This window comes from Tetrao urogallus, assembly GCF_951394365.1.
Source record: "Tetrao urogallus genome assembly, chromosome: 24".
NCBI classification, from domain to species: Eukaryota; Metazoa; Chordata; class Aves; order Galliformes; family Phasianidae; genus Tetrao; species Tetrao urogallus.
The window spans coordinates 2721818-2746778 of NC_136837.1; the positions used below are offsets into that span (position 1 = coordinate 2721818).

The window sequence follows — 24961 nt, forward strand, 5'->3', positions numbered from 1 at the left end:
CTTCACCATGCACATTAACCACGTTCCTTCACCCAGTATTGTGCCACTTCTGGTTTAAAAAAGGACATGGGGGGGATTTAGATTGGACAGGGGAGATTTAGACTGGATATAAGAAAACAGTTTGTTACAGTAAGGATAGTGGGGCTTTGGCACAGAGAGGCGGTGGTGCCCCATCCCTGCAGATGCTCCATGCTGGATGGGGCTCTGAGCACCTGATTGAGCTGTAGGTGTCCCTGCTTACTGCAGAGAGTGGGACCAGATGGCCTTTAAAGGTTCCTTCCAACTCAGACTGTTGTGTGATTCTCGGGTGGGATTGGCAGTGCTGTGCACCAACTCAGCTCAGCTCAGCACTGCACAACACGACACAGCCCAGCTCAGCACAGCTCCCAGTGCCGTGCTGGCTCCCAGTGGCCACGTCCCAGCTGGAGAGGGGGATTAGAGCCGAGCCCGTCTGGGCTGGCAGATGCTGTGTTAGCTGATCTCCTGCCTTCAGTGCTCCGCCGTGAACCTTCACAGCCATTCCTTCAGATTTTTCCAGGGGTCGGGTTGATAATGAAGGGATTAATTTAATTCCTCCCTCCCTACCCGCCTTCACCCCAAGCTTCCCAAGCAGCTGCTCTGTGCATGTTCATCTGTCGGTGTTTTTATTGGCATCGTTTGGGCCATGGCCAGTGCTGAGCTCGTGACCTGGCTGGGGATGAATGCAGCATGAGCTGGCGTGGCCGAGAGCCCACAGGCTGTGGTTTCTCTCCTGATGTGCATCGATGGTGGCAGCTCCTTATGGGTGTCCCCTGGGTTTCCCCTCTCAGGATCTCAGTCCCTTCTCAGGGAAGCTCTTCCAGTCACGAAGGGGCTGGGCAGCTCTCTGGCTGTTTATATGCATTAATCCTTTACAAGCACAAGGTCTATTTCCCATCAGTCCTGAAATAAGCCCTTCTGCTGATTTTGATGCACTTTGACTAAATATCAGCCTACCCCTCGGCTGCCTTCAGTTTATCTCCTGTCGGTGGATCTGCATGTCGTGGCCCAGAAGGATGCTCGGCTCTTTGCACATCGCTGCCAGCATCCTCCCCGTGTCCCTGTGTGTGGTGCATGATGTCTGAGCTCAGAGCAGCACTGTGTCCAACACTGGCAGTTTGTGCTCACAGCCTCTTCCCAGCCCCTCTCTGTGCCCCATGGCCATGGGGTTTGGGCTACATGGGGGGATTTTTATCCGAGCACTGTTACTGAAGGAGGAATTTAAGTGAGATTGAAGGCACGCGCTTTCAGGGAATCATTTTCCAAAGCTCGTGGGTTTAGTGAGGAGAAACAGCTCAGATTCCCAAGGTCTGCAGTTCCTCATTTGGTTGTTGCTCTCCCAGATTCTCCCCACCACTTTCACCTGCTGCTGTGGCTCCAGATGCTCGCAGCTCTGTAGGCACATGCATCTCCCATGTGCCCAGGCAGATAAATATTGCATCCCTTCTCTAGTACGTGACAGTTACCCCAGGCTGTCATGTTCCTACCTGGCCATGCTGTTCCTGCTGGTTTTGTCCATGAAAAGGAGATTGACAGTGCTGGGAATTGGCCGCCGGTCCCAGGAGGAGCAGCTCTGCAGGTTGTGCTGGCATCTGGACACATCAATCCACAAATGTGGGAACAGCTTAGCAGGGAATTGTGGTTTAGGTTACAGCAAGATCCCAGAATGAGCACATCTGTGTTCAATCCGCAGCGCTCTGTCAGACTGAAACGAAGGAGGAAAAAAAAAAAAAGGGGGGGGGGGGGAAGATTTTACAGGAGTTTTTGTGCCCTTGGGGGAGCTGCCTCCCACTTTGTAACGGCGATGTAAAACCCACTTGTGGTTGTTCCCTCTCCTTTCTGTTGCCTCCCTGCACTTCCCTTTCCCGTTGCTTTTCCTGGTGGTGGTGCTCATTGTAGGGCACCCTGTGCTGCTCAGGAGGGACGTGGTTTGCAATGAGCCTGGGCTCATTAATGGGTGTTAAGCACACCCATGGGGTGAGACCCAGCACGCTGAGGGCATTCAGGTGCCAGCTGCAATGGGAGCACGCTGCACCTTAAATCAAGGACCACAAAGCATTTGAGCTCTGAAGCTCTTGTGAGATTGCCAACTGGAATGTTAAATAGCTGTGGTTTGTGTTATGAAGAGGAGATATTGGTAATGCCTGGTTTTGCTGCTGTTTGGTAGCATGCAGGAGGAAGCAGCCCGTGCTGTGCCTCTGCTCCCAGGAACTGTGCATAGAACTGTGGGCACGTGCAGGTCAGTGCCTGTAGCATTTACATGGAGGCAAAGCAATAGGAGCTGGGAGCAGGGAGCCCCCCACCATCCCACTTCTGCTGCTCCACTCTGCATTATTCAGGGCTGTCGGGGTGTGATTTGTATTCTTTATGGCCAAGCAAAGGCACCATGGGGTCTTTGATTCCCTTTGGGAGGAGATTACATGAGATTGCAGAGAGACTGGCAGGGAAATTGCTTGAAATTGCACCTATCATGGCACGCATGTACACGGGGATGTGCACGTGTGTGCTCCTCTGTGCTGCTTGCAGGGAGCAGGGCGGGTTCCTGCAGGGAGCAAACTCGTGCCCAGCAAAGCTGTGTGGTGTGGGGCGGTGGGAGAACGTGGTGCTCTGAGGAGATCAGGAGCTGCAGTTGTACAGAGCACAAGGGGAACCTGTGCCAGAGCCTTTCACGCCTCCTCTTGCCTTCTTCTACTCAACGTTTTTGCTCAGATAGCAGTGGGGACCTGTGCATCATTTATTCATGCTGCAGCAATACACAGCAAATCCCTCCACCACTTCTGTGCTTTCTGTTCCCTTTGCACGGCCCCGCAGAGAACATAGCGGGATGGAAAATGAAACAAACTTAACGTCTGGAAAAGGAGGACGGAGCGGTGTGCCCATGGGAATGGCTGCAACTGGTTTTGGAGGTTCCACCTGGATCCCATTGCCTGCATTGCTGCACCCCAACCCCAGCATGGCCCTCTGCACTGTGTACAGCTGCAGCCTGTGCCCATTGCACGGCTTTGCCCCGTCCTCGTGCAAAACACACGGAGCAAATGGAGAGTGACAGGAAAGGGTCACTGCTCCGGGTCGCCACCAAGGTGCTGGAGGAGATAATCAGACCCTTTTCTTTTCGGTTCAGTGCCCAGCAAAAAAACAGAGCCTTGCAAGCGTGCCGCAGAGCAAAGCCCACAGCAGCAGCCACTTTGCTGGAGAACTTTTCCCCATTGGATGCATTTGTGAAGTGTTGTGCACTCCCTCGGGATGCGCTGGGGCACGGCAGCCAGCTTGCATTAGCATTCCTATTAATAACACTAAATAGCAAACATGCTTTATATAGGTGTGAGCAGAAATGGAAGATGTCGTTATTAAGATAGAGCTGCACTGAACGAGACCCCACTCACTGCTGGAAGGGTCTGTGCCAGCCTCACAGTGATGGTTTGCTGCTGTTGAGTTCAACTCTTCTTCCCCAAATAAGGCTGTGCTTGTGATAGCATCACTGAAAGGCTCCCGGCAGGGGATGTTTTGACAGAAAGTGTGATAAAATGTAATGCAGTGGATATTGTCCCATTTGCGATTTATGAGGAATTCTGTAACCCAGGGGGGATTAATTCTGCATCGCGTTACGGCACATCGGATAGGTTCTCTCCTCGTGCTTGCTGTTTCTCTGCGTGCATAATGAGCAAACCTAGTGATTTTTTCCATGATAATGAAGCATTTTGTGGCGGAGCTTCAGCCACCCCTCTCCCTGCCTGTAAATCTCCATGCTTCATCTCTGGTGGTTGCAGAGCAGCAGTGATCATCACCTCCTTCAACACAGTGCATGGAAAGCCCCATTCCCTGCTCCCAGACCCCAGCGTGGGGGTGTTGTGCTGGAGCTGCAGGAGACCCACAGCAGAGGGCAGGGAGGTGTTGCCAGATGCATTGAGATGCGTTGCCATTATGCAGACACGAGGGCTGCACTCCTGAAACCCATCCCCAGAGCTCAGCTCCATGCTTTGCTCCTTCTGCTGTCGCTGAGCAGAGTGAGGTGATGCCCCCAAATGCCACGTGCTGCTGGGGGAGCTCTGGGAGCTGCATTTCAGAGGCACCTGACAGCTCAGCAGGGAAAAATCAATGGGCCTGGCGTGGTTTTGAGAACCTATCCACGCTCAGCGAGCCCGTGTGCGAGCGATCAACAACTTGAGGAGGCAGATTTGTTCCTCGCCGCCTGTTTCTGTCGGCTTTTCTTTGCCTTCTCTTGCCCCCGTCCGCCCATCTCTAAGCCCGACTCTTTTGCATGATCGTCTCCATTTGCATTTCCAGCAGATCCGCTGACACTTGGCTGGACTGTGGGTGAAGCTCTCCTTGAAATGAGCCCGCGCACAGAGTTTGTTCTGGGGAGATAAGAAGGGAAGCGGCAGGGAGGGCCTGGGGGGAATTACGCATGTGAAACTGCGCTGCGAAATGAACACCAGCAGCCACACTCCGGGCCAGCAGCACTTTGGTGGGATTTATTTTGGAAGCAGCATTTTTTACCGTGGGCAATAGACTCATCTCCCTCACCCCAGCAGCTCTCAATCCCGGCTGGGGAAGCCAAAGGAGGAATTGTCTGCTCGCTCGGTCTGAAGTTGCTCCGTAGTGCTGGCAACGTGATACCGAAGAGGAATTTTAATTTCATGCTGTGTAAGAAGAGTGCATGCAACAGTAGCAGCCGTATGGATTTTCATATGAATAGCTGCACAGTATTCATAACAGGGCAGCAGTGTTGTCCCGCAGGTTTTCATTCTTCTCGTTTCTTTGCTGTTTTCACATTTCCCTTTGCTGTCCACCCATTCTAGCACTTGCTGAAATGGAAAGTATGTCCCCGCCAGATGGAGGCACAAAGTGACGAGCCTGTTTGTCAGCTACACTGCAGTTGGCTGCAGAGACCTTTTGTTGCTTTGATTTCTGTGCACTCCAAGTGCAAGTCTGTTTGCTCGGGAAGGAGCGCTTTCAGCCTCGTGCCCCTCTTGTTCAGCTGTGCACTGAGAGCAGTTTGGGAAAGCAGAGCCCATTTCTGCTGCTCTGTCCCAGGGACACCTCAATATCGTGCCTGGAGCTTCCTGCTGGGAGAGGTTTGCTGTTTGCTGGGCTGGGGACCACTGCTGTCCTGCAGCTTCCCCAGTGCTGATGGGGGCTGCAGGTTTCACCGAAACGATATCAGCGACAAGGAATTTGGCTTTGGGAAAATGATGTGATGAGAGCTGCCTTAAAATTCGCTTCAACTTCTCCTAGTAACGCAGTGAGGCTGGCTGCTTTGCCAGCACTGGTGCTAAGCTGCTCGCTAATGCACCCACACAACCCCACTCGTCCTTACAGCCAATCTGTTCTGCAGTTAGGACAGGTGGATAAATCCTTCTGCCTGCAGACACTGCTTTCCGATATTCTGTCATGGCAGCAAAAGGCATGGATTGAGGAAATCCTTTTCAGCTGCTGAAGAGCTGCCTATGCGCAACAGGAGATGAGCAATGGAATACAAGGGAAACAGCAGAGCCAGCCCTGATGCTGGCAAGCTGCTGGAGGAAGGGTTTTCAGCGATGAGATTGGTCCTCCCCTGTCCCCAGCGCATCCCTCTGACAGCCACTGGAGCCCAGGGTGACAGTGGGGCTGTCAGGCTGCAGGTGAGGGCACAGCCTGGGCCGATCCCACACTGCGGATGCTGGGTTTAATGCTTTCCTTCGTGGCTGCAGATTGATACAGCTGGGAAGCACATGAAAGGGTTCTGCAGCAACGCAGACGTGTAATTAATAAAACACAGATTTCCATTTGAAACCGTTGCCCGAAATAGCTTGCTGATGGAGGAAGAGCTGTCTGCTCACACGAAAGAGCTGAGTTTGCAGCAGTGTGCTGAGCTGCCATGTCCTGGGCAGGGATGGGAGCACTGGGCTGAGATCATAGAGCCAATCATAGAACCACAGAGTCATTCCTGGTGGAAAAGACCTCTGAGATCCCCAAATCCAACCCCAGCCTACCCCTCCGTGCCCACTGCAGTGCCACATCTCCATGATTCTGGAATCCCTCCAGGGATGGTGACTTCACTGCTCCTTGGGCAGCTGTGCCAGTGCATCACCGCTCTTTCAGAGAAGCAATTTCTCCCAATATCCAACCTGAGCACTCGCCGTCAGCTTGGCAGGGAAGTGGTTAACAGCAAGGGCTGCAGAAAAGCTGCCTCAAGTGCAGGTTAATAGGCTGGAGTGACCGAGAAAACTTCCCCTGAGCACTTGTAGAGGCTTTGGGATCCTCTTATAAATCAAAGCATGCAGGTCGCCTGCAGGTGTGGGCTCACAGAGCTGTGCTAATGAGGCCACCAGCGCCCTGCCAGGCCCCGAGCTCAACACACACTGTCTGCAGCAGATGACAGGGCATGTTCTGCAGGAGGGAAGGGGCAGGCTGGGGAAAGGCAGTGTGGGCTGCTGCGTTCCCAGCGCTGCAGCGGCGTGCCGAGCTCCTCGTGTTGCTTTTCTGCTAATTGGAGTTGGCTGTAACCGATGTAGAAAGTGACGGCCTTAGGGAGATGAGATCGTTGCTTGGGTTGTTTTGTTTGTGTTTGTCTGGGATTAAATACAGATGGAATTATGAGGGAAAAAAGCTGGCTGTAGGGAGGAGGCTCTGTGGAAATAAATGTGATGGAAATGGAGGTGCCATGGCTGTGTTGTGGCTCTGACAACATGAGCCAGAGGCAGAAGGTGCTGGAGCTCTGTTGCGCATCCCCTGCTGGTTCCAAGCAGAGCTGGGCTGGTCCTGGCTGTGCCCTGCTGGACGTAGAAGGGGGAAAGGGAGAAATAAAGCAGCCAGCACCCGGATGAACCACATGCAGCTCATATAGCAGCTCCCATGGGCCTCTGATTGCCTTGCTTTATTGGGGATTGAGGGAAGAATTTGTGTTGGATAGAAGGCAAAGAGACCACAAACCAGTCAACACACTCCCACGCCAGTGACACAAGGGTGTTAGTGGGATTTTGGCAGGAAGAATTTCCCCAAAGCTGACTCAAAGCTGGAGGAATTACTGAGAGGCTAAGAAATGAAATAGACCACATTGCTGTGACCGCTCCAACCTCAGCCCATCGGGCACAGCTCGGCTGTGTGAGCAGTGCTGGTTTGAAGGGAGGCAGGAGGGGGGGTTGGCTCAGTGCAGTGCAGGCGAGCAGCTGGGCTTGCTCTCCTCGGGGGCTTCTCTTTAAAAGGAGCTTTGAGTTGATAAATTTTTGCTCGTTTTTGTATAAAGAAATCTCCCTGGCTTTGATGCAAAGGAGCTGCTTGCTCTGCTCGGTGCCGGGTTGTTTACAGAGCAGCAGTGTGATGGGGGCAGAGAAACAGAGACGGGCAGCCCAGAGCCGAATCGTCTGAGCTCCCAATCATTAAGCAGCCCCAGTCATTCCAGCCTGCTGGATGGTTTGGTGAAGGCATATCCTGGCTGTGTTCTCTGCTCTCCCTGGCTCATATGTCCACGTTCTCCATTCCTCTCCCATCTGCTTCCACTTTCCCAATTTCTAACACTTCACCCATGAGACTTTGCCTCTGTTTGGATGAATGGAGAAGAAAAATGCCCCCGGAGGTCATACAGCAACTGGGATGGATTCTGGCCACACATGTCCCTGTGAGAGCTGCATTGCTCACAGCTGGACCACGTCTGCATCAGAGCCCTGGGTAGCAGCACTGAGGGATGCTCTGGGGGCAGGGGAGCAGACCCAAAGCCAGCAGCTGCTGCGGCTCCTGGGGACCTGGTTTGCTCAGTTTGTGAGTGACTCTTTGTGGATGTCACTGTGGAGGAGCAGTCCTGGGGACATCAGCCCCACTGCTGCTGTGGAACTGCTCAGTGCTGCTGAGGATCACGGACCTGGAGGACAGCAGAGAGGTGTTGCCTCTGTTCAGTGATTGAACCGCACGCGGTATTTGCCTAACCAGCTAGACCTGAGTTGCTGTTCAAACAGTGCTTCTCTGCCCGCCGTTGGCAATCAGGGAGCTAATTACATTGGATTAGGGTTTTTCTCTTAATTACATGAAAAATTTAGCGCAGCTGATGTTCATGAGGCTGCAGGGGATTAGGGTGGAAGCCATGTGTTTATCTGCAGGTCAATTACAGCAGTGTGGTGTGGCTGCATCTCTGCCATCCACAAGCCCCATCCTGAGCCCATCTCCTGCTGCTGATGTTGGGCCACGGCTGCGACGTGGGGTTGGGCACAAGAAGGGATTGACTCAGTTGGTGTGAGCAGTCGGTTGTGGGGTGGGCAGTGGTTGTGGGGCAGCCCCATTGCTGCCAGTGGAAGTGGAGCTCAGGGCTCTGAAATTCTCTCACATCTTTGACAGAACAAGGTGAGATTTGATCAGTAACGCTGGAGCTTTTGGAGCTACAAGATAACAAAAATCAGGTTCTTTTATTTCCTTGTAGGCTTTGGCCTCTGGTTGTGTGCACTTTGGCTCGCGGCGGTGTTGTGCAGGAAGCCCAGCTCATTTGAAACATATTTCTTCCATGGTGTTTGCGATGAGGAAAGGGAATGATATTTCCTGAGGAACTTCCTGCCTCCACCTGCCGGCCAGAGCCGCGCCGAGGGCGAAGCAGAGCTTCCATGTGGCACTGTGAGGGGTTATCTGTCCATAGGGAGAATGGCTGCTCCGTTGGAACGAGTCCTGTGTTAACCCATCTGCCTGGGAGGCTTTTATTCCATTTTACGCAGCTGCTTGAGGTCAGCAAACCAAACTAAGCCAGAGCAATCCCTTTGGTGTGAAATGTGCTGCTGTGGGGGGTGGCACGTGGGTGGTGACGCTGCACACTGTTCATCTGGAAGGGATAGGAGTGCAGATCCGGGGCTGCTTAGGGACCTGGGCAACACTGAGCGTTTCCCCAGTGCCTCCATCCCCATAAATAACACCAGTTCTGTGCTTCCTCCCATGTTTCCTCTCAGACACAGAAGACTTGGAGGAACTCAGCACCCCAGCCCAACCTTCCCTTTTTTCCCCATTAAAATGAAGAAGTGCTGTTCCTACAGCACAGAAATGGGAACAAATGATCTGATGGAACTGGTGGATGTTTCTCCTCAGTTACAGCAGCTTGGACACTTTCACTGCAGAATCCATTTGGGCCTCCCCTGTCCCTCCCTCCCTCCACCCTCACTGGGGCTGCTTTAACCACTGCCTTTCATTCCCTTTCCCACTGTAAGGGAAGGAACTGATAAAAGCAGCAGAAAGCAGCAGGGTAAGTTGGGGAGGAACGGCAGAGGGTGGAGGAGCACATTGCAGTGAGGAGAGTGCAGCTCTTGTGATGCAGAGACGCCCAGCTCATTGCTGGCTCTCCGAGGCCAACACTCAGCCTCTTTGATGATTTCTTCACTCTGTGCCAAAACATAAAGCCTGCAAGCAGCACTCAGTGCTTCCCATTTCCCAGAGCAGCACGGAGCCGCCTCTTTAAAAATAATACAGGGATGTAAAGGGAGAAGGGTGCTTATGGCTGACAAAAGAAAAGGGAAGTCATTGCACATTGCGGCTCTTTATTCGGGGATGACTTAGAAGTGAAGAGGTTCTGTAACAGCTGCAGACGTGCCCCAAGCTCTCCTCTTCCAGGGGGGCAAACCTGCAGGATGCTCTCAGGCTCTCTGCTTCTGATGGGCTGTGCTTCGATGCTGCTGGAAGGTGCGGGACCAGCAGCCCTGAGCTGATGCAGTTGTCTCTGCTCCATCCCAGAAGTCGATCCCTGAGCCCTCCATGCCCCCAGATCTGCCTCTTGCTGCAGCTTCAGCCAAGATGTGCACATGGGGTGCTGGACCCAGTGCTGCAGATGCACTGCAGAGGAAGGTGACCCAGCCTGGCTCCCTCCCCCAGACCCGCTCCTAATGAATCCATCCCCGGAAGAACGCTAATTAATTAATTAGCAGCTCATTTGCATGAGGTGGCACGTCATTCAAGTTGCGCTGCTGCAAGTAGGGCTGTGACAAGGTGTGAGCTGACAGCTTTTCAAATAAAAAGTCTTTTAGGGGAATGATCTCCCGAACTGGCAGCTTTGTTCTGGTGAGCCTCTCACACAGTAATAAATTACAGACATGGGGCTGCTGATTAGTCTCTGCGTGGTGCCTCGGTGCCACCCTCCCTGTTTTACCTTGCAGGATCAGCTCTGCAGAAGGATGGAAGAAGGAAATAAGGGCAGGAGAGGCAGTGCTGGCGGGGGCATGGGCAGGTCTGGGTGTGCTCACAGTGCTTTGAGCTTTAGTGTCCAACATTTGGGATTGTCAGGGGATGCTCAAACGGCTGAGATCTTCAGCATCATTGTTATGAGAGTGCAGCTGAAGCTTTAGGACAGAAGGAAGGGCAGCGTTTTCTTTTTGTTTTTGACGTATCTTGCCTTCCCTGCAGATGGGCTCAGACCCTTGAAGATGATAAGAGTGAGGTCTCTCCCCACCTCAGCTGCAAGTGCAGAAGGCTTGCAGCCCTCATGCAGGGGAGCAGGTGGGAAGAAAGCCCTGCTCCTGGGAGCAGCTCTGCAGCCTCGGTGCTGGGGTTGTGGAGCTGAGCTCACTGGTGCTGCTTGCTGCCAGGTTGGTGGGTTTGCCCCTTGTTCCCGTGTGCTGCACCCCAGGGAGCGCTCCTGCTTCCAGGTGGTGACGGAGCCACTTAGCAACACTGCCAGAGCAGAGGAGCTGGGAAACACGTGTGGGTGTGAAAGACAAACGCAGAGACGTTTTTGACAATGAGTATTGGATTTGCAGGAACATCAGATCTATAAATAATGTGGGTCATGATGGCTGATCAGCATGAGCTCACCGCTGTCCCCCCCACTGCGCAGGGCTGTGCTGTACCTCGCTGCCTGCCGTCCTGCTCGCTGCACTCTCACTCTGCAAGAGACAAACCTGAGTCTGTGTCGATGGAAGGAGCAGCCGTGGTACCACAGTACCCAAGAAAAACTCCTGCTTGCAGTTCCCCTGCAATGCCTGCACACTGCTGGAGCTCTTTATAAAGTGCTGCTTCTCCCCAGTGATCCTGGGGAGCTCTGTGAGGACAGCCCAGTGGGGATCAGCGGGTGTATTTAATGTTTCTGCACTGCAGCTCTGGGAAGGAGGGATTTCCTCCTCCCAAGGAGAGTGGATCCTTTTTCCATAACCACCCTGTCTGGTATCAGTGTGTTTTCTGCCATGAATCTCTCTGTAGGTCTTCCCCACAGGGATAGAAATAAGGGTGATGCTCACCAAGACAGATGGATTCTGTCCCAGTTTGGGGAAAAATGCATAAAGAAAAGATGACAGGAGAGAAAGAGACTAGAATGCGAGGGGGCCTCCAGGTAATGAAGTTAATTGGATATGCTGATTTAAATTGAACGTGCATGTAAGGGTTGTCATTAACTTCCTCACGGACATGTCTGTGATTTAAGGGAAAGATATGTAATGGGATTACTGTTTCACTTTAATTTCAAAGGGAGGACTTCCCACATGGAGAGCAGTGTGCCCCATCAGCCTCTGCTGTCCCTGAGCTCCTCATGTCCTCCTGAATGTGAGAATAGGGGGTGCCCAGATGGGAACTGGGCTGCTACATGGAGGGGAACAGGCAGTGCTGCATTGGGGTGCTGCCTGGTGGTGTGAGCACAGCCCCATGCAACAGATCTGCTAAGAGTTCACTGTGCAATCCCCAGCAAATCTCCACTTCCCTCTGCTTTATCAATGATGTGCCAGTGGCTCTGACCCAGTCCCAGGGCATCCCAAAGCATCCCAATGCCAGCAGTGCTCATTGGCAGCTGAAGAGGTACTTCACATGCAGAACAATTTCATAAAGGGCCAGAAGGGCTCTTGAAAACTTCTCATCTAGAGATGATGTGCAGTTTCTGTTCTGGGTTCTCCCCTCCTGCAGCCTGCTGTGCCTGTTCCCAGTTGTGGCAGAGGCACCAGCATGGGCTGCTGGGTGCATTGATGCCATGAGGAAGTGTGCTCCATCCGAGCATCTCACCTCATCATTTGGATGTGGTTGTGTACAGCCCAGCTTAATTAAACTGGATTAGGAAACATAAATCCCTTCCACAAAGATGATTTGGTGGAGGAGCACACGGAAGATCTGGGCTGGTATTTATTTATCTCATCCTGTCCTTGGGATCTTCCGCTCTGCTGAGTGTCTGGCTTGTAGGAACTGCCCTCGGTGCCAGGTTGGGGTAGGAGAAACCCTGCAGAACTGTGGATGGAGGAGGAAGGGGAGGACAGCCCAGACCTCACTGCTCCATCCTGTCACTGAGCCCTGCTGCCAGCCTCAGTCCTGCAGAATTTCCAGCAAAAATCCATCCTGAAGCTTTACGGGCAGCTGTAATGGGAAATGCCCAAGAGCCAAAACATGCAGCCTTAAATGACAAAAAAAAAATGGCAATTCTGCAGAGATGCACCTTGGCCGTGAGGGCTGTTCTTGTTTTCTGTTTCTATTTCAGGCAGTAGATGCAGTAACGCTCCAGTGCGCCTTCCCAGAGCCGATGCAGCTCCAGGAGAAGCATCCATTTTATGCAAACGCAATGTTGTTTGATGGCATTTGCCCCGAAGGGCTGGAAATCCCAGCATGAAGGGAGCAGTCGGCAGGCTGCAGGGTTGGCTGGGCTTTGCGCTTTGTCACTGTAAAACACAAAGAGCCAATACCCCATTGGGGCTGGATGTGGTGATCTTAAAGGTCTTTTCCAACCCCAGTGATTCTCAGTGATCTCAGCAACCCTCCTGGTGTGCTCAGGGCTCCTCCAGGCTGTGGCATACGGAGAGGATTTGGGATCTGCCACCCAACCAACCCAACGGGTGACCTTGCATCCAGAATGGGGAATCAGTCCCTGCAGCCGTGGAATACTGAGCACAAGCATTTCATCACGAGAGCCACCCTCATTGAAACGCTCATAATGAAAGCAGACAGGTAATTTAATCACGGAAAGTTCCTACAAAGAGATTCGGTGTCTTCTAATGGAAGCCTGCTGGGAGGAACTGGAATGGAATCCAAATGTGGGTACCAGCTGGGCAAGGAGAATACCTGAAACTTCAGCACAATGCGTATGTGGGAGCTCCACGTTGAATTAGATCCCTGAATGGCTCGTGCACTTATCACCGTGGGTGCTACTCTGCAACATGTACGTGACACAATATAGTATTTTGCTAATCTCCTAAGATAATGCAGAGCTTATGCCTGCAGGCTGCACTGTGGGGGTATTAGACACATAAATCTGCACTGTGCCTTTGAAGGACCGTGGTTTCCTGAATGGAAAAGTGTTCTGCTTCATCACGTGGGGCGTTCTGCTGGGCTTGGTGCTCTGAGCCAGTGCTGATACTGGGATTTGCAGATTATGTCGTTAGGCTCTTTTCAGGCCATATTTGTAAACATGCATCGAGAGCAGCTGAGGAAAGTGCTCTGTCTGTCCCAGGTGACTTCTCCAATTCACACCTGAATGTGTGAGCCCGTGTTCTGCCCTCCTGTCTCCTGACAGTGAGCACGACTCTTGTCCTGAACACCTTTGGTTTGCGTTGCCAGCACTGCAGGCATCTCCCTGCACCCACTGCTCACTGTTGTGCTGCACTCACTCATTTCTGCACAGCCCAGTGCTGCTTCCCCTGTGATTTTCTCTCATGCCTCTTCATCCTGGTTGTACTGCAAGGAAGGGCTGTGGGGCCGCAGAGAAGAAAGGCTGCTCTCAGCCCAGCCCCATCCTGCATCTCCCATCGCGTTGGGATCGTGATGCTGGGTCAGCTTTGCTCCCCAGGCACTCAAAAGTGAGCATTCCCCTCCCTCCTCCAAAACCTCAGACCTTTAAAAAGAGCAGCTCTAGGGTCCGTTTCATCACCCTTACCCTTTATCTTGTTGGTGTCTGTGGCACCATGTTTACTAGTATGTATTTAGTGCCAGGAAGACACCTGTAAGCTTGGCACAGGGATTATTTCTGCCTCCAGACGTCAACTAGAAGTTTCCTGCTGCAGAGATGATCCCTTTCTTCTTCCGCATGCACAGGAATCATCCTTCTTCTCGTCTGACATCATCATCTGTTGTCATGGAAACCGAACTCTCAGGAAGAGAGGCAGTGAAACACCCCAGCATCAGCACCTCCTCCTATTGCCCAGGCACTGTGTGGGGTGCTCACAGCTGGAGCTGCTGGGCTCACAGCTGGATGCACAGCAATGCAGGGTGCACTGCCAGTGCCTGGCCATGGGATGGGGCAGAGCCAGGCAGGATGCCCCATAGAGCCCGGCCATTCAGGGCAGTGCTCCTGGCTCCAGCCCTGACCGCAGCTCCTGGTTGGAATTGGACTGCATGAGGCTCATCCAGTGGTATCTCTCTTCATTAGCCCTGTCTGACCTCATTACTAGAAAGAAGCTCAACGTAACGAGCTGCCGGTGCCCCCGAGGGAGCGCTGGAAAGCAGTTGTTTTGTACAAAGGTTGCTGATCCTTTGTGTCCACAGCTTCCATTCCCATCTGGCTGCTAATCAGGAGTTTTGCATGGAAGCAGCTGACTCTGGCAGTGCTGTTTGTTCCTCAGGTGACTTCATGGCATTGTCCCTGTGTCCCTGGGTTGGTGCAGGATTGTGGTGGTGCCCCAGCAGGGTTTGCAGGTCCAAACCACCTCTGGTTCCCAGCAGCTCGGGAAGTGACTGAGGTGTCCTCATTGGCACAGGTGCAACTGAAGCAGGATGTGACCTTCTTTATTTGGATTTCGCTGTCTGAGTTCTCAGGGCTTTTGAGTCGGAGGTGTCAGGGGTGCAAAGCCAGCTCTCCCTTTGCTCACATTCCCGTGCCCTTCTTTTGTGTCGTGGAAAAATCAGGTAAGGAAGGAGGAAAGAAATGCAGAAACCAAACCCAGCTGTGTACCCCGTGTCTCTGTGTGTCGACAGGCCTCAGCAGGGCTTCCTAGAAGAGGGTTTATTTGGAGCAGGGGTTCAGTGGAGCCCCTTTGTGCGTGTGTGTGAGGATATTACTGTGTTTCCTGCTGCAGTGGCACCTCTGTGACATCAGGCTCTGCCTTTAGCAGTCCCAGCAGCCCCATCCCAGCTCTGCAGCCTCGGGGTCACCGCATGGCACCAGCCCGGCACGTGGCACACAGCCAGCATCTGCAGCACTGCCAGCACCGTGTTGCAATCCAAGGGCTTTTCAAATATGCAAATCCTGGTAGGAAAGACAATGTAAACTGTTTGTTTCTCCTCCTCCCTTTCCCCTCGTGCAGCCCCCAAGGCCATCAATTATTAACTTTTGGAGGAGACGGCACGTTCCTGGCGGCGCTGGGGATTGTCACAGCGTGGGCAGAGCTCTGCAGGCATGGAGCTGGCTGCTGGAGGTGTGGGACCTGCAGCTGTGGGGCTTGGCAGCTGTATGGCTGTGTTAGCACTCTGCTTGCCTGGGAGGAACGGCATGGCAGTGACATCTGCCTGGGGTTGGGTAGAGGTGGTGTCTTAGGAGGCTTCTGTGGCGTTGTCTAAGTCTTGTTCCTTATGCATCTGGAGAGGAACCATCTCTGCAGTAATCTGGTTAGGCTGTGGAGTGCTCCAGCTCAGGAGCCGACTTGCAGTTGCATTTGGTGACTGCAGTCGTGGCACATGGGTGATCTGTGCACTCACCTTGCAGCACAGAGCTTGCTCCTTCATTCTATTGCAATGGGGAAATGACTTCAGATCCCGTGGAGAAAGAGCCTCTGCTCTGACTCTTCCATGCACTCTGTTTGCCAGCTCCTTACTCTGCCTCCAGGTCCCAAGCTGAGGGTTGGAATGAGATCCTTTTCCTCATTTTGTCCTCTTCCTCTTCCCCTCCACCCCCCAAAGTAAAATCTGCATTTGGCTGCTATGAAATCACCTGCAATGTGGTTGTGCTTCTTCCAGATCCGAGCAGATGGCCCTCCCCATGGTGGAATTCAGTATGAGGTGGTGACAGTTTTCAAGGACGGGAGCCCGGTGCTCCGGGACATGGCTTTCTCCATTGACCACAAGTTCCTGTACGTGATGTCAGAGCGGCAGGTAAGGACCCAGGGGGCTGAGCTGCGTGATCCCCCACTGCAGAGCTCAGCTTTGGCTGCCTCTGCCCGGAGGTTGTCCTCTGTGCACATGGAGGATGGCTCTCTGCTGGTTTATTGCTGTCTGCAAGTATTGGAAACTGAGCTGGGCTGCTGCAGGGGAAATGTGGTTTGGGGATGGGAACCATCGATGATCGGATAATGAGCTCCTGAGCTGCTGGCATGGCTGCCTGTTCCCTGCAGTGAGCTTGGCAGGCTGCAGTTTTGCGTAGCTTTATCCGAGCATCCTTTGTGATGGCTTTATTTTTTGATCTACCCATATGTTTTAAGTGTTGGGGAGTAAGTAAGGTGAGCACAGAGGTGGGACTGAGTGTGGTGCAAGCAGCTGCCATGCAGGTAGTGCTGAGCCTGTGCTGTGCCATCATTGCTGTGCCATCTTTGCTGTGACACCATTGTTGTGCCACCATAACTCTATCACCGTGCCACCGTCACCATGCCACCATTGCCATGCCACCATCACCTTGCCACCATTACCATGCCACCACTGCCATGCCACCATCACCTTGCCAACATCACCATGCCACCACTGCCATGCCACATCACCTTACCACCGTCACCATGCCACCACTGCCATGCCACCATCACCTTGCCACCATCACTATGCCACCATTGCCATGCCACCATCACCTTGCCAACATCACTATGCCACCACTGCCATGCCACCATCACCTTACCACCGTCACCATGCCACCATCACCTTGCCACCATTACCATGCCACCACTGCCATGCCACCATTGCCATGCCACCATCACCATGCCACTTTGGCTGGTTCAGCCCCCACCGGTGGCAGCCAACATCCTTTCTTGGTTCTGTGTGGTCATAAACAAGTTTTATCTTCCAATATTATATCACGATATTACGAGGAGCTTATCTTTAGTGTTTGCACAGCTCTTAAGGTAGGGGTGGTGTGAGTTGGAGGTTGCCAAACCCGAAGGCTGTAAAAAGCCAAACCAAAAAGATTACAGTGGAAATTTATGGCCAGCAGCACACGGGAGCCTGCAGCTTTGGGGAGCCAGAATGGTGTAAATAAGGCAGGACCTCAGCTGGAGCACATCTCATCTGCATCGTTCTCTGAGACAAAAACAACACCAGAAGTCCCGTGTGCTGAGCCAGACTTTTGGGTTCACTGACTGCTGAGCGTTTTATTGGCTGTTACTCACCACTGTGTAATTCAGATTTATAGAGCTGGTGCCTCGTGGGTGGTGGAGACAGGAGGAGGGTTACATCTGAGGACGTCTGGATGCCATTATGTGGCGTTGCCTTGGGTTAACCCTGTGAGTTAACAGCCAGCTTTGCACGCCTGGTGCACGGAGATCTCCACCTGCTGCAGGAGGAACACAGGGAACTGATGTGCTGAACTGTGCAACAAAAAGATATGAGGAGAATTAGCAAAGAATGGAGTGCTCCTGCAATGCTGATTCCATGCACAGCCCTCACCCCCTGGAGCTGCCCTCTGCCCCCTGGGAGCGTGTGCCATGGGCCCAGGAGCCCCTACACTGACACAGTGTGGATGTTGTCAGCCCCACTGAGCCCCACTGCCCCAATTCTGGCAATGCTCAGCAAAATAGAGGGGGAGATGCTTTTCATTTATTCTGGAGTGCTCTGGCTGGAGCCTGATGGCTGCAGGGAGTCGATACCACGAGGAGGAGAGAGGCCCAAGCTGAGGCTGTGAGCAGTGAGAAGTGCCCTTGGAAGTACTGAGAATGCACAGCTCAAATGTATTCTGCAGTCTGAAGATCTGGAATAAGATGGAATTCCGCCACAGTGAAGTGGCACCGGAGCAGCTGTGCTGAGTGTGAGCTGGGAAGGGCTGCCCACAGTCTGTGGTTTCTAAGAAAGAAATAGGATACGTGCCTATGGCAAAACTGATCTGATAAACACTGCATTTCTGTGGGATTCAGCAAGGAGGTGTGCTCCCATGGCACAGACTGGGAGCAGTCCTGAGCTCCGTGCTGCTGTGGGGTAGGAAAGAAACCATTGCATGGGTGCAGCGTTCTGCCTCGCACTGTGGTTGTGCTCAGAGCACACGGTGAGCTGTGATGTGCACACAGGTGCTTCCAGCACATCTGTGTCACTTCTGTTTTGATCCCACCTCCCTCCATGCTCGGAGCAACTCCATGCTGAATGCGGAGGGAAAGCATTTGCTTCATCCCAAAATCTGGAGCTCAGTCCTTCCCCACTCCCCCTGGCTCCCATCCCAGCCCTGTCTGCTTCTCTCCAGTTTATCTGCAGTCCTTTGGAGCTCTCCGTGAGCCTTTCATGTTCCATTGCCAACTCCTTCCAAATCAGAATATTTGACATTTGATTTTACTCCCACAAAGCACAGAAGCAACAGTTGCACAGTCTGGTCCCGGGGGGGGGGGAGAGGAGGATAAAGAAACTTTGCTTCCATCCTCAGCACCAGTTCTTTAGCCGCATGATTTAGGAGTGCTCATTAGGAGCTTTCACAGGCTCTCTTGAAGCACCTGGCTTCAAATTCCTTTCATGGCAGAAGAGAAGGGATTCTGACCCCGACTATTTAAAGGAGACAGGCATTTCTCAGTGTTGCTCCAGCAAGCAAACACCGTCCAGCCCACAAGCTGCCAGGGCTCGAGCATCACGAGATGCTGCTGGAGCATCAGTGAGACTGCATGGGGCTGCCCCATGTGAAGCAGGAGGGCCTTACAGACCTGTGTGCCTGCAGCTGGGCCCTGGGAGCCTTCCAGCAGCACCCTGCAGCCCTCCCTCCTGCCTGTACGTCCCCGTGGCTGTAGGGAAGAGCTGTCTCTCCGTCTGCTCTGCTAGCAGTGAAATATTTGCTTAGCAAATGCCCCCGTGTCGGGAGCTGCAGAGCTGCAGGAGCCTCTGGGGATGATTTGTTTCACCATTCCTTGTCCTGTGACCCCGTGCTGCGTAACTCCTGAGCAAAGGGTGTTGTGTTGGGCTGAGCTTTCTGGGTGCTGATGGAGGGGAGGGAGCTGCCAGGGTGATTTAAAAGAGTTTGGAATCAGAGTGAGGAAAACAAAGAGCTCCATCAATTCTGGGGTAGAGGTGCTGTAAATACTGATGGTGCCCAGAAAAAAAGAGTGAGAAAACACGATAAAAAATGCAAGAGATGTGGATACAAGGGGATGGCTTCATCAAGAAGGACAAAAGAAGGAAAAAAAAAGGGTGGATTAAATTTTTAACTGCATTGTCTGCTGGTCAACCACTGAGCTGAGCATCATTGCAGAGGGCAGGGCTGTGCTGCAGCACCTGCTTGTCCCACGCTCCTGCAACACGTGCAGCCATGCAGGGCTTATTTCACTTTCCTCCCTGTGGTCAATTAGCAATAATTAAGAAATGTAGGTACAAGCTTGCCTGGGATCATTAACCATACCTATGTGATAAGAAGGATGTGCTAATGAATGCCAGCTGACCAAAAGGCCGTGGTGTTTCGGGGCTTTGAGGCTCAGGGACTGAAAGGACCTGCAGAGCTGCTGGGATGTACAGGCAGCCACCAGGAATCCGAAGGCGCAGAGCAAAGGGCAGACAGCTTTGAAGTAACACATACTTGAAAAGTAAACTTCCCTGCAAGAAGCAGTAAGAAACCACCCCTGTGTGAAAACTTAGCGTCAGGGGTCGCTGGGTTTGTTTTGGTAATGGGGTGTATTTCAGACGCTGCTCACACGGCTATTTCTTTCAAGTGCTTGCAAGGTTTGCGCGCGGGGTTTGTTTGTTTTGGGTTGGTTTTACTTTGTCTTAAGTCTATTTTTTCCCCTGCCAGTCACAGCCACAGGGTTCCCATGTGTGTGCTTCCCTTTGCGATTCCTCCCCATCCACAGACCTATTGTTTAATTTTCAGACAGGCAACCGCAGTCCTGAAATCCTTCCAGGATTTCCCTGCATGCACGTACACACACACACACTGATCCCCTGCTCAGAGCACTGGTGTGCATGGGACAGCTGCAGTGCAGAGCAGCTGCTCTGATACCATGTGCTCCAGGTCTGCTTGCTGCTTGGGTTCCATGGGGCGTTGCATTGCTGTGCCCCCACCCCCTCGTGCATCCTCCTGACTTTGTGCTGCAGCACCTATGGGTGCAACGGTGGCAGAGCCCCCCACCAAAGCAAGCTGGGACTTCTGATGCATGATGGACAAGCTGAAGCAATGCCATGCTGAGCTATGATGGGTTTTGCCCCCGTTGGTCTCAGATGACCCCAGCAGGGCTGCAGCAGCGCTGAGGGTGTTCAGGGATGCAGCCAGAGCTCTGTGTTCCTCTCTATCAGAGCTGTTTAAAAGTCTCCCCCTCCCTGTGCTGCTGTGGCCATCCCCCCAGCAGTGAGTCTGGTGAGGAGGGGAGTGGTTCACACCGGGCCCGAATAGAAAAGAAACATAACTCACAATATGGTGAGAGTAGCTCTGAAATGGCAGAAATTATTCTACTTTATACTTTAATTAGTTTGAATTAGCAATGGGACTAGATGCATAAAATGATCCAGTGAAGGGTGAAATGGAAAAAGGGATACGGGGTAGAGTATCACTTTATTATTGTGAAGTTTGCAGGAAGAGAGAGCAGGCGATGAGCTGCTGCTCTGAGTGCTTGGCAGGGAGGTGGTAAGGACTGTGCTGCAGCCCAGGGCTGCTCCATCCCTGGTCTGGGGGCAGAGAGCTTTTTTCCCTTCAATGCTCTGAAAAGTTCTGCAAAATCAGATTGGTTGGGCTTTATTATTTTTTGTTTCAATTCAAATCACACGGGGAAGTACAGCTCTAAGCATGCTTTCTCGCAATAACACTGAAATGAGCAGGGCCAAAACATGCAGTCAGTTCCAGCCCAAAACCTCAGGACACACCAGCCCAGCCTGTGGGATCTCAGGGCCGTCCCAGTGGCACCACTTGAACAACAGCTCTGCATCTGGAAACCAAATTCCCACCAAAGCATTAGGAAAGCTTTCAAATAATCAGGGAAAAAAGAGTTCCTGCGGATTCCAGACAGCTTGGAAGTGATGCCTGTGCCCTGGGGGAGGTGGCTGTAATGGTGTTTCAAGCTGGGACTACACATAAAAGTTAAGGCTGGTTGCAAAGCAGAAAAACACAGCTTGTGGGTTTTGTTCTCGCTTTCCCTGCTCCTTCCTCTTCCAAGGCAAAATGTTTGCTCTGTAAAACTGCAGTGAAGATGCCGAGGTTTTCTAGAGCATTGTGCATGCAGCCCCCAGAGCTGCAGCCCTGCCGTGTGGCTGTGGGAGCTGCAGTAGCTCCACATCTCTGGGCGATGCGTGAGGCAAAGGAGCCCCATGAATAATCTGCTGTTTGTCTTAGCGGCGTGCAGGAATGTGCCCAGCAGACTAAACACAAGAGGGCCGAGAGCAGGGCAGGCACCAGCAGTGCCCATGGTGGGGGCTGAAGGCCCCTGAGTCCTTGCACTTAACAGCACAGCACCATTCTTCATCACCGTTCAGTTCAGCGTTCCATAGCTGCGTGAAGCTGGGTGTAGGAATGGGAAGCACCAGCCATGGCTGAAGGGACAAACTGCTCACAGAGTCCACATGAGCAGTGGGAGCACGTTCAGCCACATCTGGAAGTGGCTGCAGCTGGCAGTGTGGTTTCAGGTTGGTCTGAGCAATGTCCATCCGTAGCACAGTTTGGGTTGCTACCAAGGCTTTATGGGTGCCAAGCTGCTTCAGTGGATATTAACATATTCTGGGGTTTGTTCCTCCAGAACTTCCTGACCTTTGGCAGTGTCAGCCTACTGGTTACAGCAGCAAAAGATGGAGCTCAAGTGGGATTTTGCTGTTTCTACCTCGAAGTGTCTCTGCCACATAGAGCATTTCCATGGCAGTCAGTCCCAAGTACATCCATCGTGGTTTCACTGCTCGTTGTCTGTGCAGATGAAGCATGAGGGTGAATTTTGTGTTGGGCACTGGCCCTGTGGCAGGCTCCAGAAGCAGCTTTGTTGGCCTCTCTGTGTCCAGGGTTTGTGCCATGTTGCCCATCTCTGCTGGGCAGAACTGGGAGCATCTGTGGGCTTTTAACCCAGGAGGTGGCAGGGAATGGCTGAGCTTCAGACTGTGGTCATCCCTGTGCTCTGAGCACTGCACTCGGCAAGGCACAGCTGCTGGGGACTTGGCATTTGGGCATCCATCAGAACCGAAAAAATGCTGGGAGCTGGCATGGGGGCACTGCTACACCCAGCCCTCAGATGGGACAGAGCGTTGTGCTGTGTGCTCGGGGCTGAAGTCAGAGCAGTGCAGAGAAGGAAGGTTTGGGAGCAATCAGATGCCCAGTGGCTGCAGGTTGGCTTCTGCACGGATAGCGCATGATGAGCACTACTCTGAAGTTCTGCCACCAACAACGACACATTCCCTCCTCCCCTTGTTGGCTCCACTTCAGAGTGTGTCTATCCACATTCTCTCACAACACATATTTATCTGCTCGGTGCCCTGGTTGGCTGTTTAATTGGCACTCGTGCTTCCTTTCAAGCAGAAGCGGAGCTGAGTGCAGGAGCAGCGTGTGGGCAGGACGGAGCTGTGCTCCCACCACAGCAATGGAACCTGCAAATGAAAAGGAAGCATGGTGGAGCAGGATGGCCACAGCCAAGGGACACTGAGGGCACAGCTCCAGCTATGTGGGGCACCCCGTGTTCCTATGTCCTAGAACCAGTGCTTGGTGCTGCAGCTCACGATGGATGCTGCATTGTCTCCTAGCGAGCCACAGCCGCAGGTTTTTCCCATCCCTTTCAGCAGTGATTCACAGGCAACTGTCAGTGCTTTGGGTGCTATTAATATCTTCACAAGAACACGATGATAAGTGAGTTTTTTTTGTTGTTGTTTTTAATTTATTTTTTGGGAGAGGAATCAAAGGGGAAGGATGGGTGTGAAAATAACTCCTCCTCGTGTGGCCGGACCATGGTGTGAGCCAGCAGACAGTACTGCCCAGAGAGAGAACTCACTGAAATCCCTTCCATTTAAAAAGAGCTGACCACACTGGAACTTCGATTTTGGAGGAACTATGCCAGGAGCAGCATTGCTGTGAGGGCAGTGTGCAGACTCCAGTTGCTAGCTGCAGGCAGGCTGGGTATTTTCATGTTGGGTCTTTGCTGTCAGTGTGCTTGGCACGCAGCTTGGGGGGCATCTCTGCAGAGCACCAGGGCTGGGCTCTGACCATGTTATGGGTGTGAGTCAGCTTCAGCAGGGCGAGTTTGATGGGGCCTCTGAGTGCTTCCAGAGGTGCTGCCACCACCTCCAATGCAGACAGAGCCCTTTCCAGCAGCCCCACACTGCTGCCGTTCTGCATTATAGTGGGAGTGGTGTTAGAGGAAAGGTGAGGATGTCATCGTGATCCCAGCTGGCAATTTCCCATCCTTTCTTAATGGACTGAACGTCGTCCCCATAACTATAAATTTTTCTGGCTTGGGTCAGTCGAAATTGGAGACTTAATGCTAGAGACGGACACATTTTTGTTTTATTTTTGCGCTCTGTGTAATCACGTTGATGGCAGCGCCGTAACGGTCCTGAATTATGGGTGGCCAGAGAAAAAGAAGGCATCTCCTCCACTCCCCGTTGTTATTGTCTCTGGGTGCAGAGCAAAATGTGTAGGCTCCGGGCTAGATTGTGTAAATCTCGTTAGAAAGCCATTCCCAGCTAATGAAACCCTGGGAGAGAGGGATTTGCCTTCCCAGCCTCCAGCCCGGTAGCAGGGCTGGAATCAATCCATCGCAGCGCTGCGCGCTCGCTCCCCTCTCCCACGCTGCGTGCTGCTGCAGCCGCGGGTCAGCGATTTGTTGCGTCTGCACCTGAGCTGTTCCCAGTGACAATTATCTCCTCGGAAGAAAACTATGAAATAAAAATCACCGTGCGAAGCAAGCTCACCTGTCTGCACTCCGTACAGGGAAGCAGCGAGCAGACGTGTAAATAATTGCGCCTTCCCCGCCGTGCGCCTGCTCACAGCCTGCTTGGCAGCGTGCATTAATTCAAGGCATCGGCGCTGCTGGGGTGAGCGGCTGGAGTGAAGGATCTGAGCTAAACACGTCTCATCTAGCCCTGTTTGTGCAGCCTGTGAATGTGCCGGAGCCACAGATCTCACTCGGGGTCGGGTTGGTTTGGCTGCGACTTCCTTGCTCCAAGTGAGGGTTTAGCAGCAGCCGCTGCGTGAAGTGCGGTGCGCTTTGTGCTTTGTGCTTGATGGCCACTGCGGTGGTTGTTGGAGTCTGGAGCGTGTCTGCTGTGTTAGTGGTGTTTGTGCAAGGAGCAAGCAGAGCTCTTGCAGTGCTGGCTGTGGATCTGCAGCCTCAGTGTTGTGCTGGTCAGGGAGGTTTGGGGAATGGGCCTCGTGCTGCTGTTGGGTACCAGCGGGGTCCCGGCCCATCTGGGCATCGCTGCCTTGCAATGAGCACCTGGGAAATGTGCTGTGCAGCACGAGGTGCTGCTGGACACGAGGTCATCTGTGCCTGTTTGTCATCGAGGTTGGAGAGCACAGCCCTCTGTGCAGCTGTGCAACAGCTGAGGTGGAATTGTGCTGGTGGGAAAAGCATGCGGGCAATGGCTGCGTTGTTCGCCTGTCCCCAGGAACAGAGGGGATCCTGTGTGTGTAATGCAGTCTCTGAAGGTTTGAATAGTTTTTTTCTGCTCTAACTAATCTTTTTAAATGCTTGACGGGCTTGTGTTCTGTAATTGAATGCATTTTATTTAGAAAATAACATTTAGTACCACTTTGGATTTCCAATTATTCTTCAATGGGGCTTTGAGGGCCTGACGCCTTTCTCATTTTGATACTCACAAATGATGGTAACATCAGAGCAAGGAAACAGCAAATTGTCTACGCTGCTGATTGCTGGGCTCGGGGGGAGCAGCAGGGCTGCACTGAGTCTCAGCATCAATCCATTGAATGGAATGGCAGCGTTGTACCAGCAGCAAACATGCCATCACCCCGTGCCACTGCTCCGTGTCATTGCCTGTCCTTTTCTCACTGCTTTGTGCCACCTCTCATGCCCAGCAGATGAGA

The 24961-nt window shown here is 52.7% G+C and overlaps 1 protein-coding gene across 1 annotated transcript in view; it reads left to right on the forward strand.

The window, feature by feature from the left end:
* PLXNA2 (plexin A2) overlaps positions 1-24961 on the forward strand; it is a gene marked incomplete at both ends in the record, with an annotated part of 86308 nt that overhangs the window by 12561 nt on the left and 48786 nt on the right. The window contains one exon of the mRNA XM_079546544.1: positions 15814-15948. Within this exon, the coding sequence (XP_079402670.1) occupies positions 15814-15948 (135 nt within the window). The remainder of the gene's footprint in view (positions 1-15813; positions 15949-24961) is intronic.